At 36.2% G+C, this 21,174-nt stretch overlaps 1 protein-coding gene and 2 long non-coding RNA genes across 6 annotated transcripts in view; 1 reads left to right on the top strand and 2 right to left on the bottom strand.

Annotated features, from left to right (window-relative positions):
* Positions 1 to 1,509: 1,509 nt before the first annotated feature.
* LOC149654159 (uncharacterized) overlaps positions 1,510 to 21,174 on the top strand; it is a 31,626-nt gene continuing 11,961 nt past the window's right edge. Inside the window, exon 1 of the mRNA XM_089845180.1 lies at positions 1,510 to 1,783. Within this exon, the coding sequence (XP_089701306.1) occupies positions 1,714 to 1,783 (70 nt within the window). The 5' untranslated portion in view covers positions 1,510 to 1,713. The remainder of the gene's footprint in view (positions 1,784 to 21,174) is intronic.
* On the bottom strand, positions 4,350 to 4,970 carry LOC149654161 (uncharacterized). The gene is made up of 3 exons (XR_016370425.1): positions 4,780 to 4,970; positions 4,625 to 4,715; positions 4,350 to 4,560 (listed from the first exon to the last, which is right to left on the bottom strand). It is a non-coding gene; the product is annotated as an uncharacterized LOC149654161 (long non-coding RNA).
* On the bottom strand, positions 7,942 to 9,720 carry LOC149654160 (uncharacterized). 4 transcript variants are annotated; one of them, XR_016370523.1, is made up of 4 exons: positions 9,557 to 9,720; positions 9,362 to 9,467; positions 8,707 to 9,086; positions 8,147 to 8,622 (listed from the first exon to the last, which is right to left on the bottom strand). It is a non-coding gene; the product is annotated as an uncharacterized LOC149654160 (long non-coding RNA). The 4 variants fall into 4 exon arrangements; XR_016370524.1 differs by lacking the exons at positions 9,362 to 9,467; positions 9,557 to 9,720 and adding an exon at positions 7,942 to 8,082 and having other exon boundaries at positions 8,157 to 8,622; positions 8,707 to 9,240; XR_016370522.1 differs by having other exon boundaries at positions 9,362 to 9,717.

The following is a 21,174-nucleotide window of genomic DNA, read 5'->3' as shown; positions in this document are numbered from 1 at the left end:
ATTCGAAATAAAGAAACCCTTAAAAACAATGCACGAAGCCATTTCACAAAACGCTTCAAAACAATTCAGATAATTAATATTTGTTAGAACTTTGTAAATAAATAAAACATGGAATTTAATTCGACATTTCCCATTTTCAATTTCTTCAAGCGGAATTAATAATCTGCATCGAGTATTTATTCTTTTCTGTCCTTTATAAATAATCCTTGGATTTGCATTATGACTTAATGCAAATCAATTAGGGAAACTAAACCCACTCCAAAGTACCAAAGTGTAGAGAAGATATTTTCTATTGTCCGCTTACAATCTACCGCCATGGAGTACTATTTAAGGAAACCTAGCTGCAGTTAATTCATTATAAATGAAATATTAATTCCCACTCCAATAAAATTACTCCTACCAACATAGAAATAGGTATAAAAATCTTTCCAGTTCATTTAATTGAACTTCACCTGGTGGTGGTTTAAATTTTCCCAGCATGCGACTGTTCATTTTGGATAAAATTTTTGAAAGAGGAGGTTGTGTCGTTTTTTCGGACCCGAGGTAGCCAGTGGTTATTGAAAGGTAAGTAATGATAGTTTTTATTTAATTATGCTTAAGTGGAGGTGATATTGATGATTGAATTAATTAATATTTATGAAAAGAAAAACAGGCGATATTATAAAGAACTATTTACCAGTCGCGATTCGCGCGTGCTAAGACGTAGGATTGAGAAATTCCTCCCACCTGTGCTTTCCCCATCCCATTTTAAAACATCGAACAAGAAAACGGATGTTTTTCATTTTTTATGTGATGAGAAAACATATTCAATTCAATTCGAATGACCTTTGACTTTCTTAGAACTTTTGGAGATTGCATTTGAGGTTTCTAAGTCAGTCTCCCGGGAACTTACTTCGCAACCTACTGAATTTCAATTTTATTCATTATAAGAAGGATATAAAAATGCGATATCAAAAAAAAGCCTACTGTCTCAAGAGGCTCACTACTATTACCATTACTAACCTTAATCGGGTTTTTTTTTGTTCAAGGTCGTGATGACACTATTGTTAATGCTCAACTGACAGTTATGCAAAACGCAGCTCGGATTTTTGTTTTATAAGTCGGTAGGTCAGTTGGCTGTTCTAAGTCTTCGCAGTTGTATTCCCAATAATTTGGCCAGATTTTAAAAATTTCGCATGATCTTTTCTTAATGTCAAGAAACGTTTCACGGTCATCGATAAGTTGTTCGATTTTTCAAATATTTGAGTTTAACTTAGTGGCCAAAAAAATTCAAAGTGTTGACAACAATAAAAACAAATGTACCAGAAATTACATTCATTTGTTCTTTCCTTTTGCCTTATTTCTTTAACCCGCGATTATAGCTCAGTTATTGCGAACGCGCGGAAGCTATCTTTATAGTTCTCTAGCTATATTCTTTGTTATTTGTATTGTACTAACTCCCATCCTGGAAGTCGGAGTTTGAATCTCATCTTTCTCTGACTCACCCTCCTTGCGCAGGTCTATCTATCTCTGGGTTTCGCTCGAATCGTGGAAGTTGTGGAAAGAGACGCGGCTGCTCCGGGTTAATTTGGCGGAGAACCCGCGGATTGCGAAGAGCATAGTTCTAGTTGCTCCTCCACTTTTTGGAGTCAGGACGAACCCCCACCGTAACGTCTCAGCATTCAAGAAGCCACGATATAAATACAAGAACAAACGAGGTTTTCATAACGCCGAATGATGTCTCTCCTAAATATATTTTGCCATGATTGCTGCGTTATTTCACTGATCATTTGTTGTTATTTTGGTGAGTACAGACACTCTTTTAAACATTGTTGATGTCATGTATCTACCCGAGTAATATTCGTTCGATTAGAAAACTATAAGTTAATATTTAAAATGAATATATGAATCTAAGATGATTGAATTAACTGTACGTTTTATTCAAGTTTATTAGATACATTATATTCTTTAGATAAAAATATGTTGGTAGATTATTTAACAAATTATATGCCATTCTTCTTTCAAAATTCTTCATCAGAAAAAACCACTTAGAATTAGTAGTTTCATGCGGCGATATACGCGGTGTTTCTGGAAAGTCTATCAAAAATTAAATGGAATGTTCTTTAAGCGATTTTGAGTGGAAAATGTTCTGTGACTTTTTGCCATCCGGGCCACCGTTTAAAGTTAAGATTGTCCAGAGTATTTTACGGATGACCCCTTAAATTTAATTAAGAAACTGATTAAGATAATGATTTCTAATTTAATTACGGGGTCATCCCTAAAACACTCAAATCGTAACACGAAAACAGTGTCCCGGACAGTGGCAAAATGGAGATAGAAGTTACATTTTCGACTCAAAATCCTGCACCCAAAGTACATCCCCCTTAATTTCTGACATACCTTTCAGAAACACTCTGTATTTCCCAATTATAAGTATACATGTACATTATATATCCAATCAAAATTGTATACATCCTACTCCTTTGACATCTCTCGAGACAGCCTCAAATCTTAAATGTCAAATTGCGCGAGTTTCGAGGTCTATTCAATAAGTACGTATAATTAGAGGTTATACCGTGACTGAATTCAATGGCCAGCATTGTAGGCCAATGATAATATGGCTATGCAATGTTAGTTCAATATGCGTTGGAGATGGAGTCTACGGTATCGTCGGAAGCGATGACGAATTGAACTAATTTGCACGTAACCGATAAACGGGTCGGCTGTAACGGGGTCAAATGCAGTACGGCCCAAAACTCGGAAATGGGCAACAGGAAGTGCTATCTTATATAGTATAGTTTCAAAATTCTCCAATAACTTTAATTGCTTTTTTGTATAGATTTTAAATTTAACAACATGATATTAACGCATCCCCTTCGTTAATGAAATGAACTTATTTTGTGCTCTTTTTACAGCTCACAAACTATAGACCGCTAAAACTATCAAGGGTTGGGGCGCTAAAACCATGCATTGTTTGCCTAACTCGATTAAATTTCTAGGACCGACCCTGTTTAACAAGTTGTTACGATGCTATACGTTGTAATAATAACATTAAATTCTCATGCAGACTTGATTCAATTGGCTATGTTCCAATAAGCCCTTCAAAATAAATCGAAACGGTTTTTATTTTTTTATTATTTTTTGGTAATCATTATAAAAGATGCTACAAATGGAATGTCCAGAACTTACAGCAAACATTTTAAGCCTAATGGACAGAGTTTTTCGTAACGAACTTAAGCTTAAGCTGGACATATTCCAGACACTGAGTATCTGCTAAAAAGCAAAGGTTAAAACGTTCGCTATGAGTGTTTTTTTCTCTCTCTCTTAAGATGTTCAACTTTAAGTTTATTGTTTTTCGAAGAGTAAAAACCATGAAAAGCTTCTTAAACAAGTAAAGGGTTAGAGATAAGTATTTGGTAAATGTGACGCGTACCTTAGTTGACCCCTCTTTATCCTATTGTGGCCCCAATTCTTGGATTCCCTGAAAGGTCACTTAAAGCCTCGTATAGCTCGTTATCTTAATGGTGCGGAAATTCTCAAACAATTTCTCAGTCAGCCAATAGGAAAGCTCCACGCAGTTGACCGCCTCGATCATTTGATAGGTAAAGCTTCTCTGGATTAGAGCGCCTTTGGACCCCCCCTTTATACCCAATCCCTCCCAAAAAGGCCCACTAGCTTAAAATGAAGATGGAAGCTTAGTGAACCACTAGAAAGCCGATAACAAGAACGCTTGTTTGGTTTTTGATTGAAAGGGTAGATTGGGTCCTGGGTTACGTTCACAGTCACTTCAATGACCCTTTTAAAAGAGGCAACTTTAAAACCCGCCCGTGTTATTTCAAAATTACCTCGTGCGACCAAAACCTAAGAAATAATGCATTAAAGGGTTCATTATTGATCACAAAATTTCAAATTTCTGCAGAGAATGACGAAACAAAACGTCTTGTATTTCGCTAGTCAATCTTTAAATTCGCTTCCTCTTTTGGTGTATTACAAATTTAATTTGTTCCCGGAGGTTTTAAGGGAAATAATTTGAAACAAGAGGCTCTTGGGGCTTTCTAATCAAACTGAAAGAGGCAGTTTGCAAACTCAAATTTCGTTAGAAGCGGAATGCAAACATTGGGAAATCCTAGAACAATCTCGAATAAACACTCAGTCCCACTAGCTCTAGATTTTTAAATAGTTTTAGCTCCTAACTTCTCCGATTTCAAACACGAGAAACTAAATAGAAAAATAATATATATATTATTTGTTTTAATTTAATTGTTTCTGAATTAGAGTATCGCACCAAATTCTTTCACGCATATTTGTATAATAGTTTAATTTTAATTAGAAATGAAAACATGAAAATTTAAATATATATATTTATACCATAATCTCAATCTACGGTTGTAAGGAAATGTTCATCATTAAAATCTTTCCTTATTCGTCAAGAAAACATGGATTGTCACGAACCTTTTGGTCGGATCAATTACCAGAGGGAGAATGTAGATTTTGAACTCGTTAATATTCACTCGCTGTCCCAAAATCAGGCTATTCGGTCCTTCTTTTAAGGCACTTTCACAAACAAGGAGAATATTGAAACTAGAATATTAAATATTTTTAAAATTTACCTATTCTCGAAGTTAAAAATGATCTCGACTTTTACAAGTACTTCCGGCGTTTGTGAAGGCTCCTTTACATCCCTTGTTATCGATCTGTTATTTCTCCATCAGTTGATCCGGACATGTACACACACTCTAGGTTCGGAATCGAGATTGGATCTAGTGACCTTATAGAACGCAATGATATCAATTTACATACTAGCACTCTCTCCTTAAAGAGGTTCCTTTCCCCTGTAAGACTGTGAAGAGATGGAGATGACGAGGATTGAGATGTAAGGTGGCTGCGTCAGTTTCGTGGGTGTAACCTTTTCACTTAACTGCCGCCTTCGAGAGTTAAACCGGATTAAGTTATAGGATAAGCTTTACTATATAGTCTGTTCGGATTCACGAGGCCTGACTGATTTGAAGGCAAACTAAAACTCTCATAAACTTATTAGAATAATGTAAAGAGATCATCATGAACACATATAAGACCTGAATAGCCATTTTAGATGTATTGTTGATGAATCAGTATACAGTATTTGGTTTTTCCATAAATTTTGTTTCCGAGACGACCAGTTATATCACACATCCGGTTTCTATCTCCATTTTCGGATGTAAAAGTCTAGGGAAAAGAGACTCTACTTTATTGTTCAAGCGCAATTGGCAAACACTACTAGTTCTTCTTTACAATGAGGTTTAACAATACGTTTCATTTCACGAAGCGAGTTTGGGAAAGTTTAGCTTTTAGAATCCTGTCGAATCTTATTACGAATATAGCGTGAGAAACTGAAGACAATTACGCCAAACAATTAAATACATAATTTCATTTCAAAACTAACAAAGTGGAATAGAAACTTTGTTTACCCAGCCGCGGATTTTACAAGCTTTACCAAACAAAGTTAGAATTGAAATAAATATAATTATAAAGTGGATTCAAAGCCCACTCATTCACAAAATAATTTTATCATTTAACAAACATTTTCCTCATTTTTTTACGGAAAGTAAACAACTCTTTTTGAAATGTCTCGGGTCTTACTTTAACTGCATTTCCCAATTGAAGTCGAAAGAGTTTTTAATTAGCTTAATTATTAATTATCTCTTGACACATTACACCAAAATTATTGCACCGTTAACGCCAAATATTTAAATATTTATTTAATATAACAGAACTTCGTGACTTATAGCGTCAGGTATCAAGAACCACTGATATTTAGTAACTAAGGTAGCAAGAAGTAGGTAAAGACTTCTGCTGTAAAAAGGCATCCTTTTTATCCACCCTTTAATGTTTCTAAATCAAAGTTAATTTCCATCAAGTTGTAACGAATATTGACAGCTAGATTCCATCTCAATTTCAACCTTACCCCTAAATCAGCTGTGGGAATTCTTCCGAATCGGAGCCTTCAACGATCTTTCGCCGAATAAACGACAGCTATGGAGAAAAGAGAATCCAAGAGGTTGTTGAGTTTGATTAGATTTCAGAGAAAAAACGAGAAAAGGGACGTGAGTACGTGGGTCAAATCTGGTTAGGAATTCCCCACAGCAAGATTATGCAACGACGGTCAATGTCTTACTCCAGTTGGGTTGATTGCGTGGAGATTGCTAGAGTATAGCTATAGTCTAAGTAACAATGAAAGCCACCAAAGCGAACGAAGGAAAATATAGGTCATTTCACTCAAATCTCGGGAATCTTATACGGAACATTAGGTTTAGGACCTTGTTACTGCAGAAACGCTATAGCCTCGCAAACTTAATCCATAACATACCACGAATGAACCTTATCTCAAGGTTAAATGGGACCTCTTTCGCTATTTACCGTTATTTACCTAGAGTATATACGCCTTTTTATAGCTTAATTGAAAGTGATGCTTAATTAGAGCTATTTTTCCTAGTTAGATGTGGCACTCTGGGTTAATACCTATTTGACTTGGGGGACACTAATTCTATCACTAGAAAGCCTTTTGTTCTATAGTTTAGAGCCTCAATGGGTCTCAGTCGCAATTGTCAATACGCGGTATTTGTTTTGAATGTCGATATCTCAGAGAGTACATCATTCAGCGTAATATTGGATTTAGAGAAACCTCCGATTGGAGTGACCTCTGAACTTATAGAAACCTTTTAGAAGACAGTCCCTAATACTCAGGGATCTTGTCCAACTGTCCCTCGGGAAAGTCTCTTCCTTCGTTAGCTAAAGGGGAAAAAATAATCTATTTCATAGTGATTAGGCTATCTTAGCTAGATCTTCGGAAATGTTTCAGGTGTTCTCTTATACTGTTACTTTGGATCTGTAATTGCCCTTTTCGTGTGTTATGGTCTATGTAACTCTATGATCAAATAGCACCTTAGCCTAATAGAGATTTTAATGAAATTGTTGGCTGAATATACAGGGTGTTTCTGAAAAGTCCATCACAAATTAAGGGGCGTGTTTATGGGACCAAACTGAGCGGAAAGTACCAAAGAACATGGGGTGTACAACATTTTGTTACGGAGATATGGCCTTCCAAACATTCGCCCCTAAAACAAGGAAATATCCAAAAATGAGGAGTAACACTTAAGACCGACTAACCAGCTTGTTTAAAATTACTAGACAATTTCAATAGCCTTTAATCGAACAATTGATTTCTACCTTTACTAATCAGAAGCGTATAAATGAGTAGAAGTATGCCTACGGTGGTAATGTAAAATTAATCCCAAGTGACATGATGTTTCAAGATCTTCCCAGCACCAAGTAAAATGGTTCTGATTGAAGGGACTTTTATTAGCACAGCGTAAACAACGTTATTTTCAGGAATTAGTCCAAATGTCCACGGGCGGCATTACAAAAACGAGGCAGTCTTTCGAATGATACTTGGACATGTTGGAAGATCCCTGGCTTGTTCCTGTTATCTCAAACCGTAAAAAGCTACGCAAATCTTCATCATCACGGACAACACTCTTGTACGTTAGGTATGACCTTGAGAAAACCTAAAAGGACATCTCGAATGTATTTGAAAAACCCATCTCCAATTAAGGGGCGTGTTGTTTGTTTCCAACAGAGTAAACTCGCCCAGAGAACAATTAAAATGCAGAGCCACGTTTCGGCGTTAATGGCCCACAAAGGTGGTCCCAAACAAAAGAACAAACTTTAATTTGTTTCGTTCAGTAAGTGTTTCATGTGTCATAGATAAAACGCCATGATTAATGCACAAAGAAAATGTTATTGACAAGTTTTCGGACCGCGATGCTGAAATGTGGTGGTGCACCATCGTGCATGAACCACATTCTGTTTATTAAACCTAAGGGTACGTCTTCGAGTAGTTCTGGTAAATCGTCCCGTAAGAACTACAAGTAAGCCACACCGTTTAACCTGGGCTCTAGGAAATATGGCCCAATTAAATTGTCACCCACAATACTACACCACACGTTTAAGCTGAATTGTACTTTGTGAATTCTAACGCAAGTTGCGTGTGGTTTTTTCTTAATCAGCAAACCAATTGGCGGCTGCTTGTTTTTGGATCGTCCTCGAAAATAGTGAGAACTTCGCCTATTCTTAAAAAACAGAGCACTAAAACAGAGCACTATGTTTTTTAAGAAAGGAATAAAAGAGGTTTCACGTACATGTGTTTGTTTTATTAAACTCATAATTCAACGAAGTCTGTTACAATGCCTTTCTTCACAAATGCCGAATATGCGGATATGCACCTAATGTATGGACTAGCCGAGGGGAATGCCGCTGCAGCTGTACGCTTGTATCAGGAAAGATTTCCGCAGAGGCGACTACCAAATCGACTGACGTTCGAGGCTGTGGACAGACGTTTGAGGCAAGATGGACGAATCCAACCGGCTGGACCTCAACCTAGAGCGAGAGTCATCCCAGAGGCCGTAGAAGACGAAGTTCTCACCATTTTCGAGGACGAGCCTGAATCAAGTACCCGCCAAGTTGGTCGCCGATTAGGCGTAAACCACACGCTCGTGTGGAAAATCCTCAGAAGCCACCGGTTTCATCCTTTCCATGTTCAAAAAGTTCAAGGTTTGAATCCAGCGGACTACCCACGACGCACGGCGTTTTGTCAGTGGTTTCTGGCTAAAGTAAACGATATCGATTTCCCACGGGATTTGTTGGTTACTGACGAAGCTAACTTTTCACGGGATGGTATTATTAACTTACATAATAAACATCAATGGTCCCAGCTAAACCCCCACGCAACTTGCGTTAGAAGTCACCAAGTACAATTCAGTTTAAACGTGTGGTGTGGTATTGTGGGTGACAATTTAATTGGGCCAAATTTCCTAGAGCCCAGGTTAAACGGTGTGGCTTACTTGCAGTTCTTACGGGACGATTTACCGGAACTACTCGAAGACGTACCCTTAGGTTTGGTAAACAGAATGTGGTTCATGCACGATGGTGCACCACCACATTTCAGCATCGCGGTCCGAAATTATCTTAACGCGACCTTCCCTTTGCGGTGGTTAGGTCGAGGTGGACCTGTGGAGTGGCCTGCTCGATCACCCGATCTGAACCCTTGTGATTTCTTTCTTTGGGGCCACCTGAAAGACTTAGTTTATCAGACTGAAGTGCCCGATGTTGAAGAGCTACGTCGACGAATAATTCACGGCTGTCAAACAATTCGCGAAACTCCAGGCATTTTTCAACGTGTAAGGGAATCATTTGTAAGACTTGCTAATGTGTGCCTTAACGCGGGTGGTGAACACTTTGAACAATTTTTGTAACTAGTTGCAATTAAATGTTAAAACTTGTCAATAAATTCATTTTCTTCGTGCATTAATCATGGCGTTTTATCTATGACACATGAAACACTTACTGAACGAAACAAATTAAAGTTTGTTCTTGTTTTTGGGACCACCTTTGTGGGCCATTAACGCCGAAACGTGGCTCTGCATTGTAATTGTTCTCTGGGCGAGTTTACTCTGTTGGAAACAAACAACACGCCCCTTAATTGGAGATGGGTTTTTCAAATACATTCGAGATGTCCTTTTAGGTTTTCTCAAGGTCATACCTAACGTACAAGAGTGTTGTCCGTGATGATGAAGATTTGCGTAGCTTTTTACGGTTTGAGATAACAGGAACAAGCCAGGGATCTTCCAACATGTCCAAGTATCATTCGAAAGACTGCCTCGTTTTTGTAATGCCGCCCGTGGACATTTGGACTAATTCCTGAAAATAACGTTGTTTACGCTGTGCTAATAGTAGTCCCTTCAATCAGAACCATTTTACTTGGTGCTGGGAAGATCTTGAAACATCATGTCACTTGGGATTAATTTTACATTACCACCGTAGGCATACTTCTACTCATTTATACGCTTCTGATTAGTAAAGGTAGAAATCAATTGTTCGATTAAAGGCTATTGAAATTGTCTAGTAATTTTAAACAAGCTGGTTAGTCGGTCTTAAGTGTTACTCCTCATTTTTGGATATTTCCTTGTTTTAGGGGCGAATGTTTGGAAGGCCATATCTCCGTAACAAAATGTTGTACACCCCATGTTCTTTGGTACTTTCCGCTCAGTTTGGTCCCATAAACACGCCCCTTAATTTGTGATGGACTTTTCAGAAACACCCTGTATACGTTGTCGCGATACCCTTCTTGAACAGTATAGAGTTGACAGTGGAAAGATACTTAACTAGCAAATAACTGAGCGATAATGTACTAAGTCTTGAAGCTGTTCCTAACCACACTTGTTCAACGTGTATAAGATCTGAAGTCCACCAAACTCGCTACTCAAAAATAACTGTATTATAATCGCACCTTGATTAAAATTGTCCATTAAAATTTTCAGTTCACCGTTCCAATTTGAATATTTAAAATAGACCTTATCTCCTGGCCTACCAGTAGATGAAAAACAAAAAACCAACGTCATTAGACGTATTTTTTTATCCTTATCCAAAACAAAACACACGAAAAAAAATCTGAAGTTCTAACCCAATGTCAATGCTCTCGCAAAATTGTTTTTCACTGAAATAGTTCTTATCTCCTGTCTTTTCTTTAATTATCTTTTGATATACTTTGAAGACAGTTAATAGGAAAGCTTAATTGGCTTCTTTTCCCCTTTACTCAGTTCCTTCCCCCTTAGCGTAATGAAACCAATTTAGCTTTGTTGATTGCCCTTACGTCATAGCGTCCGCCGTTCATTGTCCAAATGAAAAGAAAAAGAGGCTTAAGAATTAAAGCGAAGAAGAATAATAGATTCCATCAAAGAAGATATAAAGATATATGGAATAGAAACTTAGCGAAAACGTGCAATGAAGTTACGTTATAAACATAACTTACCAGGTCTCGTGCTAATAGACAAAATGAATAATATAGCATGGCTATAGTAATATCAAGAAGTAATATCTAGTTTATTAGGGAGAAGGTATAAGATGCCTAAGTATTCGTGCGCCATAGTCCCCTGGAGATAAAGCTAATAAACTAGATATCACTTCTTGGTAGTACCTTAAAATAACTATTATGTTTCGTGAGGGAGCTTCTATTTCACATCCTATTTTCTATGATTCTTTTAGCAGTCTAATTCTTCTACTACAGCTATGCCCTTTTTTCCCTAAGCTTCGTAGAGAATGTCGCCTTTGATACAAAAAGTATTGTACTTCGTAACTTATTATGGAAGAGAGAGCTATGTTGAAACTACTTAACAGCTAGAAATTAATGGGTATGAAAAAACTAGGCCTAGCTAGCTAGCAGATGGAAGTTTTTCTAGCTCCGTTAACAATGTACCGTCCACGGTAAAGGACAAATAAAAAAGAAGCTAAATTCGGAAAACCCCTGTTGTTAGAACTCTATGTCGGTTAATGAGGATTGGACCACCTGTAGTTATTCTGCACGATGTTGAAGTAAATGGGGTGACGAAAATATATAACGGTATACGTTAATTGCCTTGGATTTAATTGAAAATAGATTTAAGGTCATGTTTTTTCTGCGTAAAGGAAGGGTTTTAAATCTAAATATTAGTCGTATTTGAGTTAGTAGCAAATTATGCTGGTGTTTTGACCAGGTAAAATTTAAAACTTGCCTGCACTTTAATATCAAAATCAATGTAGTGAAAAAATGCACTAAATATCAGTTAGAAGATTTATTACAATTCTGGCAGCCATTTTCCAATATGGTCGTATATTGCAAGAACATTTCTTTGTCAGTAAAGTCCTTGCAGAACTATATTGCCTAAGTTGGAACTTCCAATTTCATAGATGTAGATTAAGGCGTAAACATGTTTTATCAGTACGTTTTGTTAACACCGCATTTATCACAAAGCTACAATGTATCTCCGCAAACAATTCTAAAACCGGAACTATACTATGAATGACCCTTAAATTATGTATACACGAAACATTTTAATGCGTTTCCAAAGACACTCTTTACACTACTAACCCTTGATCAAAATGATACACAAAATGTCAGTGTTTCCAAAGTGTTTTCGAAACGACAAATATTAAAGTCTCCTAAACTGGAACTGAATTTAGCTAGCCTTTAGTCTCGGCTGTGCCCGGAATGACCCAGGCTATAAAATCGTGTATCTATAACTTTAATGGGGGACCAATAGTCTGGAGCTTTAGCTTGGAACCTGAACGCTAGAGTTACAGTATCGATTACTTAGAGGGGGGTCCCATAAACGTTTCAACCTTTTTAGAAAAGAAGGATGGATACCTTTCATTTTTAAGGTAGCATGGGAAAACTCAAGCTTTTCATTTCTTTTTTTATTCGGACCAAACGCTGTCTATATATATATATATTATATGTCCGTGTTTCTTCTCCGTTTCCCTATAAAGTTCCATCGGGGACTTGGACTTCTCCCCCTGTGCTTTCCCCCCGTTAGCTGTACTCGTTCTGGGAACGCTAAATCCGAGGTAGCGACATCAAAATCGTTCACCTTTAAGAGAAACCGATACCTTATTTCTTAGCTTTTCGATTTTAACTCTTATATACTGGAGAGAGGTTTCAAGGGTTTTGTTATGAGCTTGGACGACTGGCTGGGATTTTAGATTTTTTCTGTTGATTTTAGTATTTGTGATTTAAAATGAATGGGATGTTGAGTTTGTTAATCATTTGAGACTTTCTTGATAGTAAATTTAGAAACAGGTTAAATTCTACAGTAGTATAATTCGTACACTGATTTTAATTATCCTTGCTTTCAAATTTTAATAAGCCTTTGCTCATAGTTTTTGATGATGTAAGAATGTTTAAACTGCAGCAAGTAAACGGTTAATTAGAGCGGAGGGTGAGTGTTTTTCTAAAGCTGCAGACTTAAAAAATTTGTTTAAAAGTCGTCGTAATTTCACAAAGATTTTTTGATCAAATTTAATCCATAATTTATGGTAACATAACGAGTCTGTGCCCCTCAATACCTTTCTTCTCCAAGGTTCTAAATTAATTTACACGTAATTATAAGATACTGAGAACTAATCGCAAACGCTCTCCATTAAATTTGCGTTCAATAATTTGGGGTGATTTTTTTTTTTAAAAAATCAATTAACTGGATGGGAAATCAAGATGTAATTTGTCTTGATCAGTTTGTTTCCTGTCTGAAAAACGAGTAAGGGAAAGAAAATAGGAAAAGCGTAATATAAGAGTGGTAGATCGTTGAAAAGAAAGAAAAAAAGATGCCGTGAGATCCAGTCGGGTATCGAATTGAAGCATGAGGAAAATATACGTGGTGGCAAATCGAAATCAAATAATAACTAGCCTGCACACATAGCCCAAACACACATACGCACGCAAAAGTAATACATGTCCTTTCCCTTTTTGCCAACGGTGTTTGCTGAGATGAACAAGCAGAAGTGTATTAATTCAATGTTTTCAACAGCTTTCAGTATGTAGGGTAGGATTTGTTTTATACTACAGACATGGTGTCATCGCGTTTCCTAAAATAAAAATATTAATTTAATTATAACATATCACGTTTTATATCTTCACTAAGCCAGATTCTTAATTTTCGGTTAATGAACTAAATATATATGAACATATGACGCACGTTAACTATCTTCTATGTTAAATTTTAAATGACCGCCATCTATTACCATGTTATTAAAGAGGTTAGGTTAGGTTAGGATAGGTACAAAATGTTAATGGTTAGGTTAGCTGGTTATGAAAATGGACAAACAGAGGCTTTAGTGTATAGAAAACTCCTAAGATCCATATTATGTTAAGTATTTATTCGTATCAAGAGTTGTTCGATCTGATGATATTAAATAAGTGACATCTTTGGCTTAATCAACTTCCGGGAATAGCTTATATATTTCTTAACTTATTATTTATTCACGCGTTTTCTTCCTGAAACCCCTTCCATCTTCTCTATCCGTTTTCTAAATCCCTACATCCACAAATTCCATCCTTCGGAGTCGGGATCGAGAATCATTGAAGACGACATTCTATGGATACATTGAATGCTCTCTAGCAAAATAACGTTTGATTTTCCCTATGTTATATATCTTATCCGATTTGTTTGGCATATTATTACGTACTGTTATACGCGAATAAAGATGGGTGCCTGGAATTCGGGCAATCTGGATTTCTGTTACATTTTTAGAATAGCGGAATACCAGAAAATAAAAAACAGATGCCTGGCGTATTTTCTGACGTTGAGGTATAGCTATTATTTATATTTATACGTTGCCTTAAAGGGTTACTAGCGTTTTTATGGAAATAAAATGGGTATAGTTTCATTGGGTGATGATGTCGTGACTGTGTCTCATTTTTGTGGCAATGACATAATTGTTATTTGGCCAATATTAGATGGCTTATCTTCTATTATTAGTTCAACGCTTTGTAGAGGGACTGATATTCGGTAGCTATAACAACATATCGACGACAAAACCGCGTCGTTTCCTTCAGGATGTCGCCAAAGATTATTTAAACTGCAATTCTTATTTCTAAAAACATAGCATATTATAAAATTTCTTTTATGAATTCGATTATTTTTTTTTCAAGGTGTAATGATAGACCATCTAGGAAATATTATTTTCTAGTAATTTTATTTAATTTACGTATTAATTTTGATTTTAATATGTCAATTTTCACGCTTTTAAATTTTGGTTAGTTTTTGGTGTGCAGAGGGAAAAACATTTTTACAGGCGTTCTATGGGAAAATTATACTAAACGTTTACCCCTGGTAGCGAGCTTTACCGCGAACAAGTGTTATTTATTTATTTATTTTTTCTTTGCAAAATCTAACGATAGACTACCAGGGATATATTATTATCTAGCAATTTTATTTAATTTACGTATTAATTTTGATTTTAATTTGTCAATTTTCTCGCTTTTAAATTTTGGTTAGTTTTTGGTGTGCAGAGGGAAAAACATTTCTACAGGCGTTCTATGGGAAAATAATGCTAAACGTTTCCCCCTGGTAGCGAGCTTCACCTCAAACAAGACAAAAGTAAAACGTGCCTTCAGGCAACGCTTAATTAAGAATTAGTTTAAATTTTAATTATAATAATATAATTAAATTTTAATATCTTCATTACCAATACAAAAGCTCACCCAAAATCAAGGGAATATAACGCCTCTTTTTTTTAAGCAAAACATAACGCGTGTAGTCAATTTCACCAAAAAAAAAACTACAAATTCATATGACACAGCTGTGATTTTTACTTTTAAACCCAAGGCTGAGTTTTAATTTAATTTCAGACATATTTTTGTAGATGAAACCAAGAATGTTAAGCCTTGTATGCAGTTAGTTAAAAACAAATGTAAATCTTAGTGTATGGACCATATTTCGTTCCCTAGACTGGACAGCTGGGTCGCGTAAAATGAAGGTTAACAAATAACCCCTCTTGTTTAGTATTTTGGGCGCGTACCCTTTGGTCCCGGGTAAATTCCGCGCCTAGTTATACAGTCTAGCAGACTAGCGAAACTTCGTAGATAACCTATGGCTACGGGGTCCGATATACCTAGAACGAACCAAGCAGTTTTCGCCTATAATATAATATTCTAGCTTAGGGCTATACACGTAGGTTACGTAGGAGATGCCTTTGCTAAATCTCTCGGGTTTTAACTTTCTCGGTACAGTATATTCGGCTCCGAAGCAATCTACATAATGGCCTTAGCCTTCGTATTCCTTTCTGTATCCAGTTATGCTGCCCATAGGAGGGCTGTTACGTAACTTTAACAGGGAAATATAACTATACATTTTATCTTTCATATATGATACGCGATATACGCGCATTTTCCCCTCCCGGTATAATGAGATTTATAACGATAATATGGGTCTCTAGTTTTATAAAGTTATCTTTTCGCGAATCATTGGAGCTTGCCATAGAAATATGCAAATTTACTTTTGGGGCGAATTTTCAAGTTCACGTGCAAAGAATGCATTATATTATTATGTGTATAAAATAGACGATTCCTGTAATTACTTGCAGAGAAAACAACGCGCTTGCGCGGAGGCTAGCCAACTCGCATTGCCTCTAGCGGTGCTTTTTGAGGCACCCCTACGCCCTGTAAAGTTCTCTTCATCCATGTCAATAATGGAGTGGATATAGTATATTTTAAAAAACCTTTCATATTCATAGGAATTGACTTGATCAACCTTGTCAAAAACGAACGAAAAATACCTCGCATGTGCCCTTTAATTTCTTTCAAGGAATCGTAGAAGAAACTCGCTACTCAGTATGCAATTACTACGGTCATGAACTTCCCCTTTGCTAGATTAGCCATTTCATGGTCATTTTATCTAGATGGTCCTAACGCGAGTTTTTCTATTACGTGTTAACCTCCGTGAAAGATTATTCACAAACTAAAAAAGGGGTTGCTTATCATTTTCTGTCTGTAGCGCAATCTGACCAAGCACTATATCGTTACTTATGACTGCAAAATATGGTAAAAGGCTTAGTTTTTATACCTATATTTTATTATAATTCATTATTTATGGTAATTCCTTATTACTGTAATAGAAAACTGATTGAATTAATATGATGTGCTTACAAGTAAATTTCATATAATTTTAATCAGTTTACAGAAGAAAAAAATTATATTTTTATATATTTATCTTTATAATTTCGAAATATAACTATAGACCTACTATAGTATAGAAATATTGCAAAGCTATAGAGAGAAGATTTAGCCAATTTCTAGTGAACATGCTTCACGAAAAAAATCTAGCGCTATGACCATCTTCATAAAATAACCATGGCCATACCAAAGATGATTACACCGTTTGGCGCAGTTCTGATTTTCATACATCTTTTGCTTTTTATTTTCTTTTTTGGGAGCGCCCGCCTTCTAGCCTTTATTTTATTTTGCTGTCGACCTGGATGAGGCAGGCAAGTTCGACTCAATTACGTTACTGTAGTTGAGATTGCTTTTGTTATTTACCCTCGAACCGAAATCCTCTCGCGCCGAAAAGCACTTAGCACAATTGGCCAAATTTCGCCTGTTCCAGCTGCTTTCAGCTCTAGATATATTAATACAATTTTCCAACACGCGTGTCAGAACTGATATGAATTTTAGTGGCAGCTTCTAAGGGGAATTTAAATGCAAATACTACTTAAAACACTCAAAATATCAAACTATATACTTAATCAAACCGAAACACGCTCCGTTTCAAAATCATATTAAAATCATCCTAAAGCCAGTTCAGACGGTGCGATCAATAATTTGACACTGCTACCATATTTTGCTGGATACTTTGTAAATATTACCTGGTCTCTATAAGAGTTAAAGAAAAGATCAAGTACTACGCCTAGATTTATTTGTTTTTAATATCTTCCCTGTTCAAGGCCCTAACACACTGCATAACCACTTGATTTTTCTACAGATTAAAATATAATTTTAGATACAATTTCTAACTCCAGATTGATAAACTAGTTCTTATTGTTTGTGTGTGAACTTGGGCCTTGGCAATTTTAAAACAAAATGAAAAAGTCCAGAGTATACCTAAATAAAATAGCTAGAGGTCCCTTGATGCTGTTGGTTATTTTCATTATTCTCTTTTATGAGAAAAAACGGTTCTATTTAAGTAGAATGGACTGTGAATAACCCTTAGAGAATCCCCTTGGAAAATCTCTTTAAGTCACTTTGGGAAAATAATTGCGCAAGACAGCTTAGACGTTTGGAAACCGGAGGAGCAGCCCTTGCATGCGCAAAACCTCACCAATTAAAATCGATTTTAGCATCCTTGAATAAGGTAAAAAGACGCGGGTTTGAGGATAGATTTACTTTTTGGGCCAACCTAGGCTCTGGCTGAGGTAGAGTTTTGGGAGCTCCCCTGTTCCCGCGGTGCGTGAATTCGAAAGAACGTAGAGGATAGGAATATCCACACCATACTATCCCAGGATTCCCCGCGGCGCTTCTTTTGATAACGAAGGTGTATCCAAACTTATGATCCCGCCTCATTAAGCGGAACCATAACTTTTAGTTAGCCAAGTCCTAGCCAGCTTGCCATTTCGATATACGCGCCCAAAACCACTCTTTGTGTGTATACTCAAGTTCAACCCTTACTTGCGCAATATTAGAAGTTAGGCTTAGGTTATTTCCTAAAGGAGAGTTTAAAAGGGAGATAACTTTGTTTTTGTTGCATTCCCAATATGGAAAAAGGATTGTAATACTAAAGTCTGGTTTGGTCTATGAAGTTTTGTTCGCAGTTTGTGATGGTGCATACAAAGAATTAATGGTTTAAATATTACAATAGTTCGAGTTTATTCGATTTATTTTTGAATACTTTATAAGCTCTTAACTAGGGTATAGTCTCCCTGAATAGATTTGATACTAGCCAGGAACATTTGAAAGGACCTTAATAAACTAGTTGTATTTAGTACATTTATCTGTAACAAATTGTACAAGGCCTTGAACTTTGAGATAATAAGTAAGGTATAATCTAATTTTGATATAAGAACGTGGAAAATACATGACAGAAGGTCAAAATATAAATCCCTCTTGAAGTTCTCCGTGTTTTTCAGTAAATTTCATAATCTCACCATATTATTAAAAATTCAAACTTTCATTAAAGTACTCGAGTAAAGGGAAAATCCTTGATAATCTTGTAGTACTCATAAATTTTGAAGATAAAAATTGTTATCTCGTGTCTGAAGCGGTTAACTTGTTCAAACGACAAAAGGAGGTCCTTTTTGGAAATTAAGCACGATGTTTCTAGCGCGATACGCCTGGTTCTTTTTCTCTCTAACGTTACGACCTCGTGGCTAACATCTCCACCTCGATTAGAATCCTTTAGATTCAAGAATTTAATGGAGAAAGGATATCGTATGAAAGTTATTCTTCGTCTCCCGCTGTACTAAACAATATAACAATGGCAAGCTGCATGAGGGTTATAGTGATAATGACGTTCGTCTCGGACTTTCGGATAATAATTCGGAAACAGGATATACGGCTTTATATGCAAATGTTACTTTTGAAAGCGTTATGCAACGCAACTCGAAAGATGCGGTTCGTTCGATAAAACCGTCTTGGCATCGTAATTAAGTAAAAAGATAGCATCCGAGTGCAGTGCAGAGAGAATTATAACGAAAGGAGTAGTAATAGAAAATACCCTCGCACCATACTTTAACGGAAAACACTAAAAAAACGAAAATTTCAACCCTTTTTTTTCAACTATTGGAATTTACACTTCTTTTTTCATTATTCTCTCTGGTTGTGAGTGGATTTCAGCGGTTGGATCTTTTGTCTCGCAGCTTGAACTTGTCAGTTCATAAAACGAAACAACGTAAGAGGGCTTCTTTTAAACCGTATTATCCCAATTGTAGCCTTAATCTGCTTCGGGCACTTTCGCAACCGACCCTACTTTGCTGAGATTTAACAAAGAGAGGACTAAAACAAAGAAATGCTTCGTTAGCTTTGAGCTAGGGTCTTGTTAAGGTACGTCATTTTCCTTATAAACAGCGGATACACCTCAAACTTTGCTGATTAATTTTTACCCCTGTTTTTGACGTAAACCAAGAAAAACAACTAAACAAGAGACTAAAGTCGTATTAATCGGTTTGTGATTAAAAGGTAATTACTGGATATTTTGGTGAATTTTATTTTCTTGTTAGATGATCAATGTAGGTTTGATTTTATACAGGGTCTTTTGGATTGCTCTGTCACAAATTAAAGGGTGTATTCTTAGGTTTAGACCTAGTAGTAAGTGTCAAAGAACATGGGGTCTACAAAGAGATAGGGGTTCAACCATCCTACCACAAAGCTAATGCTTTCGGTGGTTAAAGTTAAAAAAAAATTCCTAAACTACCCTAGGGCCAACTTTTATAATAAGTTGGTAATTGTAATTAAAGTGGGAGCTTAGTGATCATCTTTCCCTCATGGAGTTGTGGAGTGGAAAGGAGACACTTGAAGCAAAAATAAAAGAAAAATGTTCCCCGCACTTGGTTTAAGCCTTGGTATAGTAGGTCTTATAAAATAAATCGATACAAAGTAATCAATAAAAAAAACGGTAATTAGATGATATAAGGAGCGAAGGGACCATTTTTTTCTTCGGAATCCTAGGTCTACCATTAATTAACCCGAATACCTCTCTTATATTCTCGTTTTAAATTTCCTACACTAATTACCCGTGAAAAGTTGTAATTAAAATTTATTAATTTCTGTTTTTAAAAGAGGGTAGTGATTTTTGAACGTAATTTAAAAGGTAAAGAAAATTTTAAAACACCAAATTATAAGCAAATTATAATTGATTTCTGATAGATTTTTGTTATGTATGGAAATTAGTTTAATCATTTAATGAAGGTAGGTGTAGATTTAATGTAATCAAAGCTGTTTTTGAAAATATTTTGAGGGACGGAGTTACAAAAATAGAAGAAAAACAGCAAAGTTCTCATTCCTTTGGAGGTGATTCGGCTCCTGATTCTTTTATTTTGATAAAAACAAGAACTATTGTTAAACTTGCACTATTCAGTTAATGGGCGCTAGTTAAAGGAACTCATTGTCTGTATTTATTTTGGTTCTTTTTTCCTTCGACTAAAACGGTTTTCCTCCGATTTGTCGGGTTGTATCATAATTCTATAAACCTCTCAAGAAGTATGAGTCTGCTGTAGGGAACAATAGCATCGGCTTCTTCCATAAGAGTCAAAATTAAAGATTTACTTACGAAATTCCGGAATGGAACAGAATAGAGGCATGGCCTACTGTGATTTTACTTCCTAGTTCGAGTAGAGGGTATAGAGGTGAAATCATAGTAGGCGGTAGCAAATCCCCTTTACGAGAAGTACTACTCCATGCATGAAATTCACTTCTACCCTTTTATAAAGAAATTGAGCTCTCAACTAAAATATCGCTTGAATTCACCATACTTATGAAGAGTGTTATAGGTTCATGGTTTTATCCATTCAATGTAGCGAGCTAAGAATAGTCGAAGAAGGGGTTTTTGGACGCGATAAGGTTCAGCTCATTTTGTGTTAGACCCGCTAGGGGGCGGGTAGTTAAACGAAAGACCATTTTCATGGCCACTAAATCCCCTTTTGTCAGAATCCTCCCTCTTTTATGACTGTCTGTTTTATATTTGGGGGACCTTACTCCTTCGTTAGACAATCGGAAATGAGGAAGATGCTGCCGAGAAACTCTGGTCGTCGTGGTAGGGGATCGAGGCAAGAGTTAGGCCTTTTGCCTAAACCTCTTTTAACGATTTTCTTTCAAAAAATTTCCGAGACAATGTAGTGTTTTACGTGTGTATAACCCTTTCT

The sequence above is a fragment of the Phalangium opilio genome, unplaced genomic scaffold, assembly GCF_054372755.1.
Source record: "Phalangium opilio isolate 3A_F unplaced genomic scaffold, DU_Popi_V2 ptg000079l_1, whole genome shotgun sequence".
Lineage (NCBI taxonomy): Eukaryota > Metazoa > Arthropoda > Arachnida > Opiliones > Phalangiidae > Phalangium > Phalangium opilio.
Note: the sequence above shows the minus strand (reverse complement) of the source record. Positions and strands in the feature narration are given on the sequence as shown.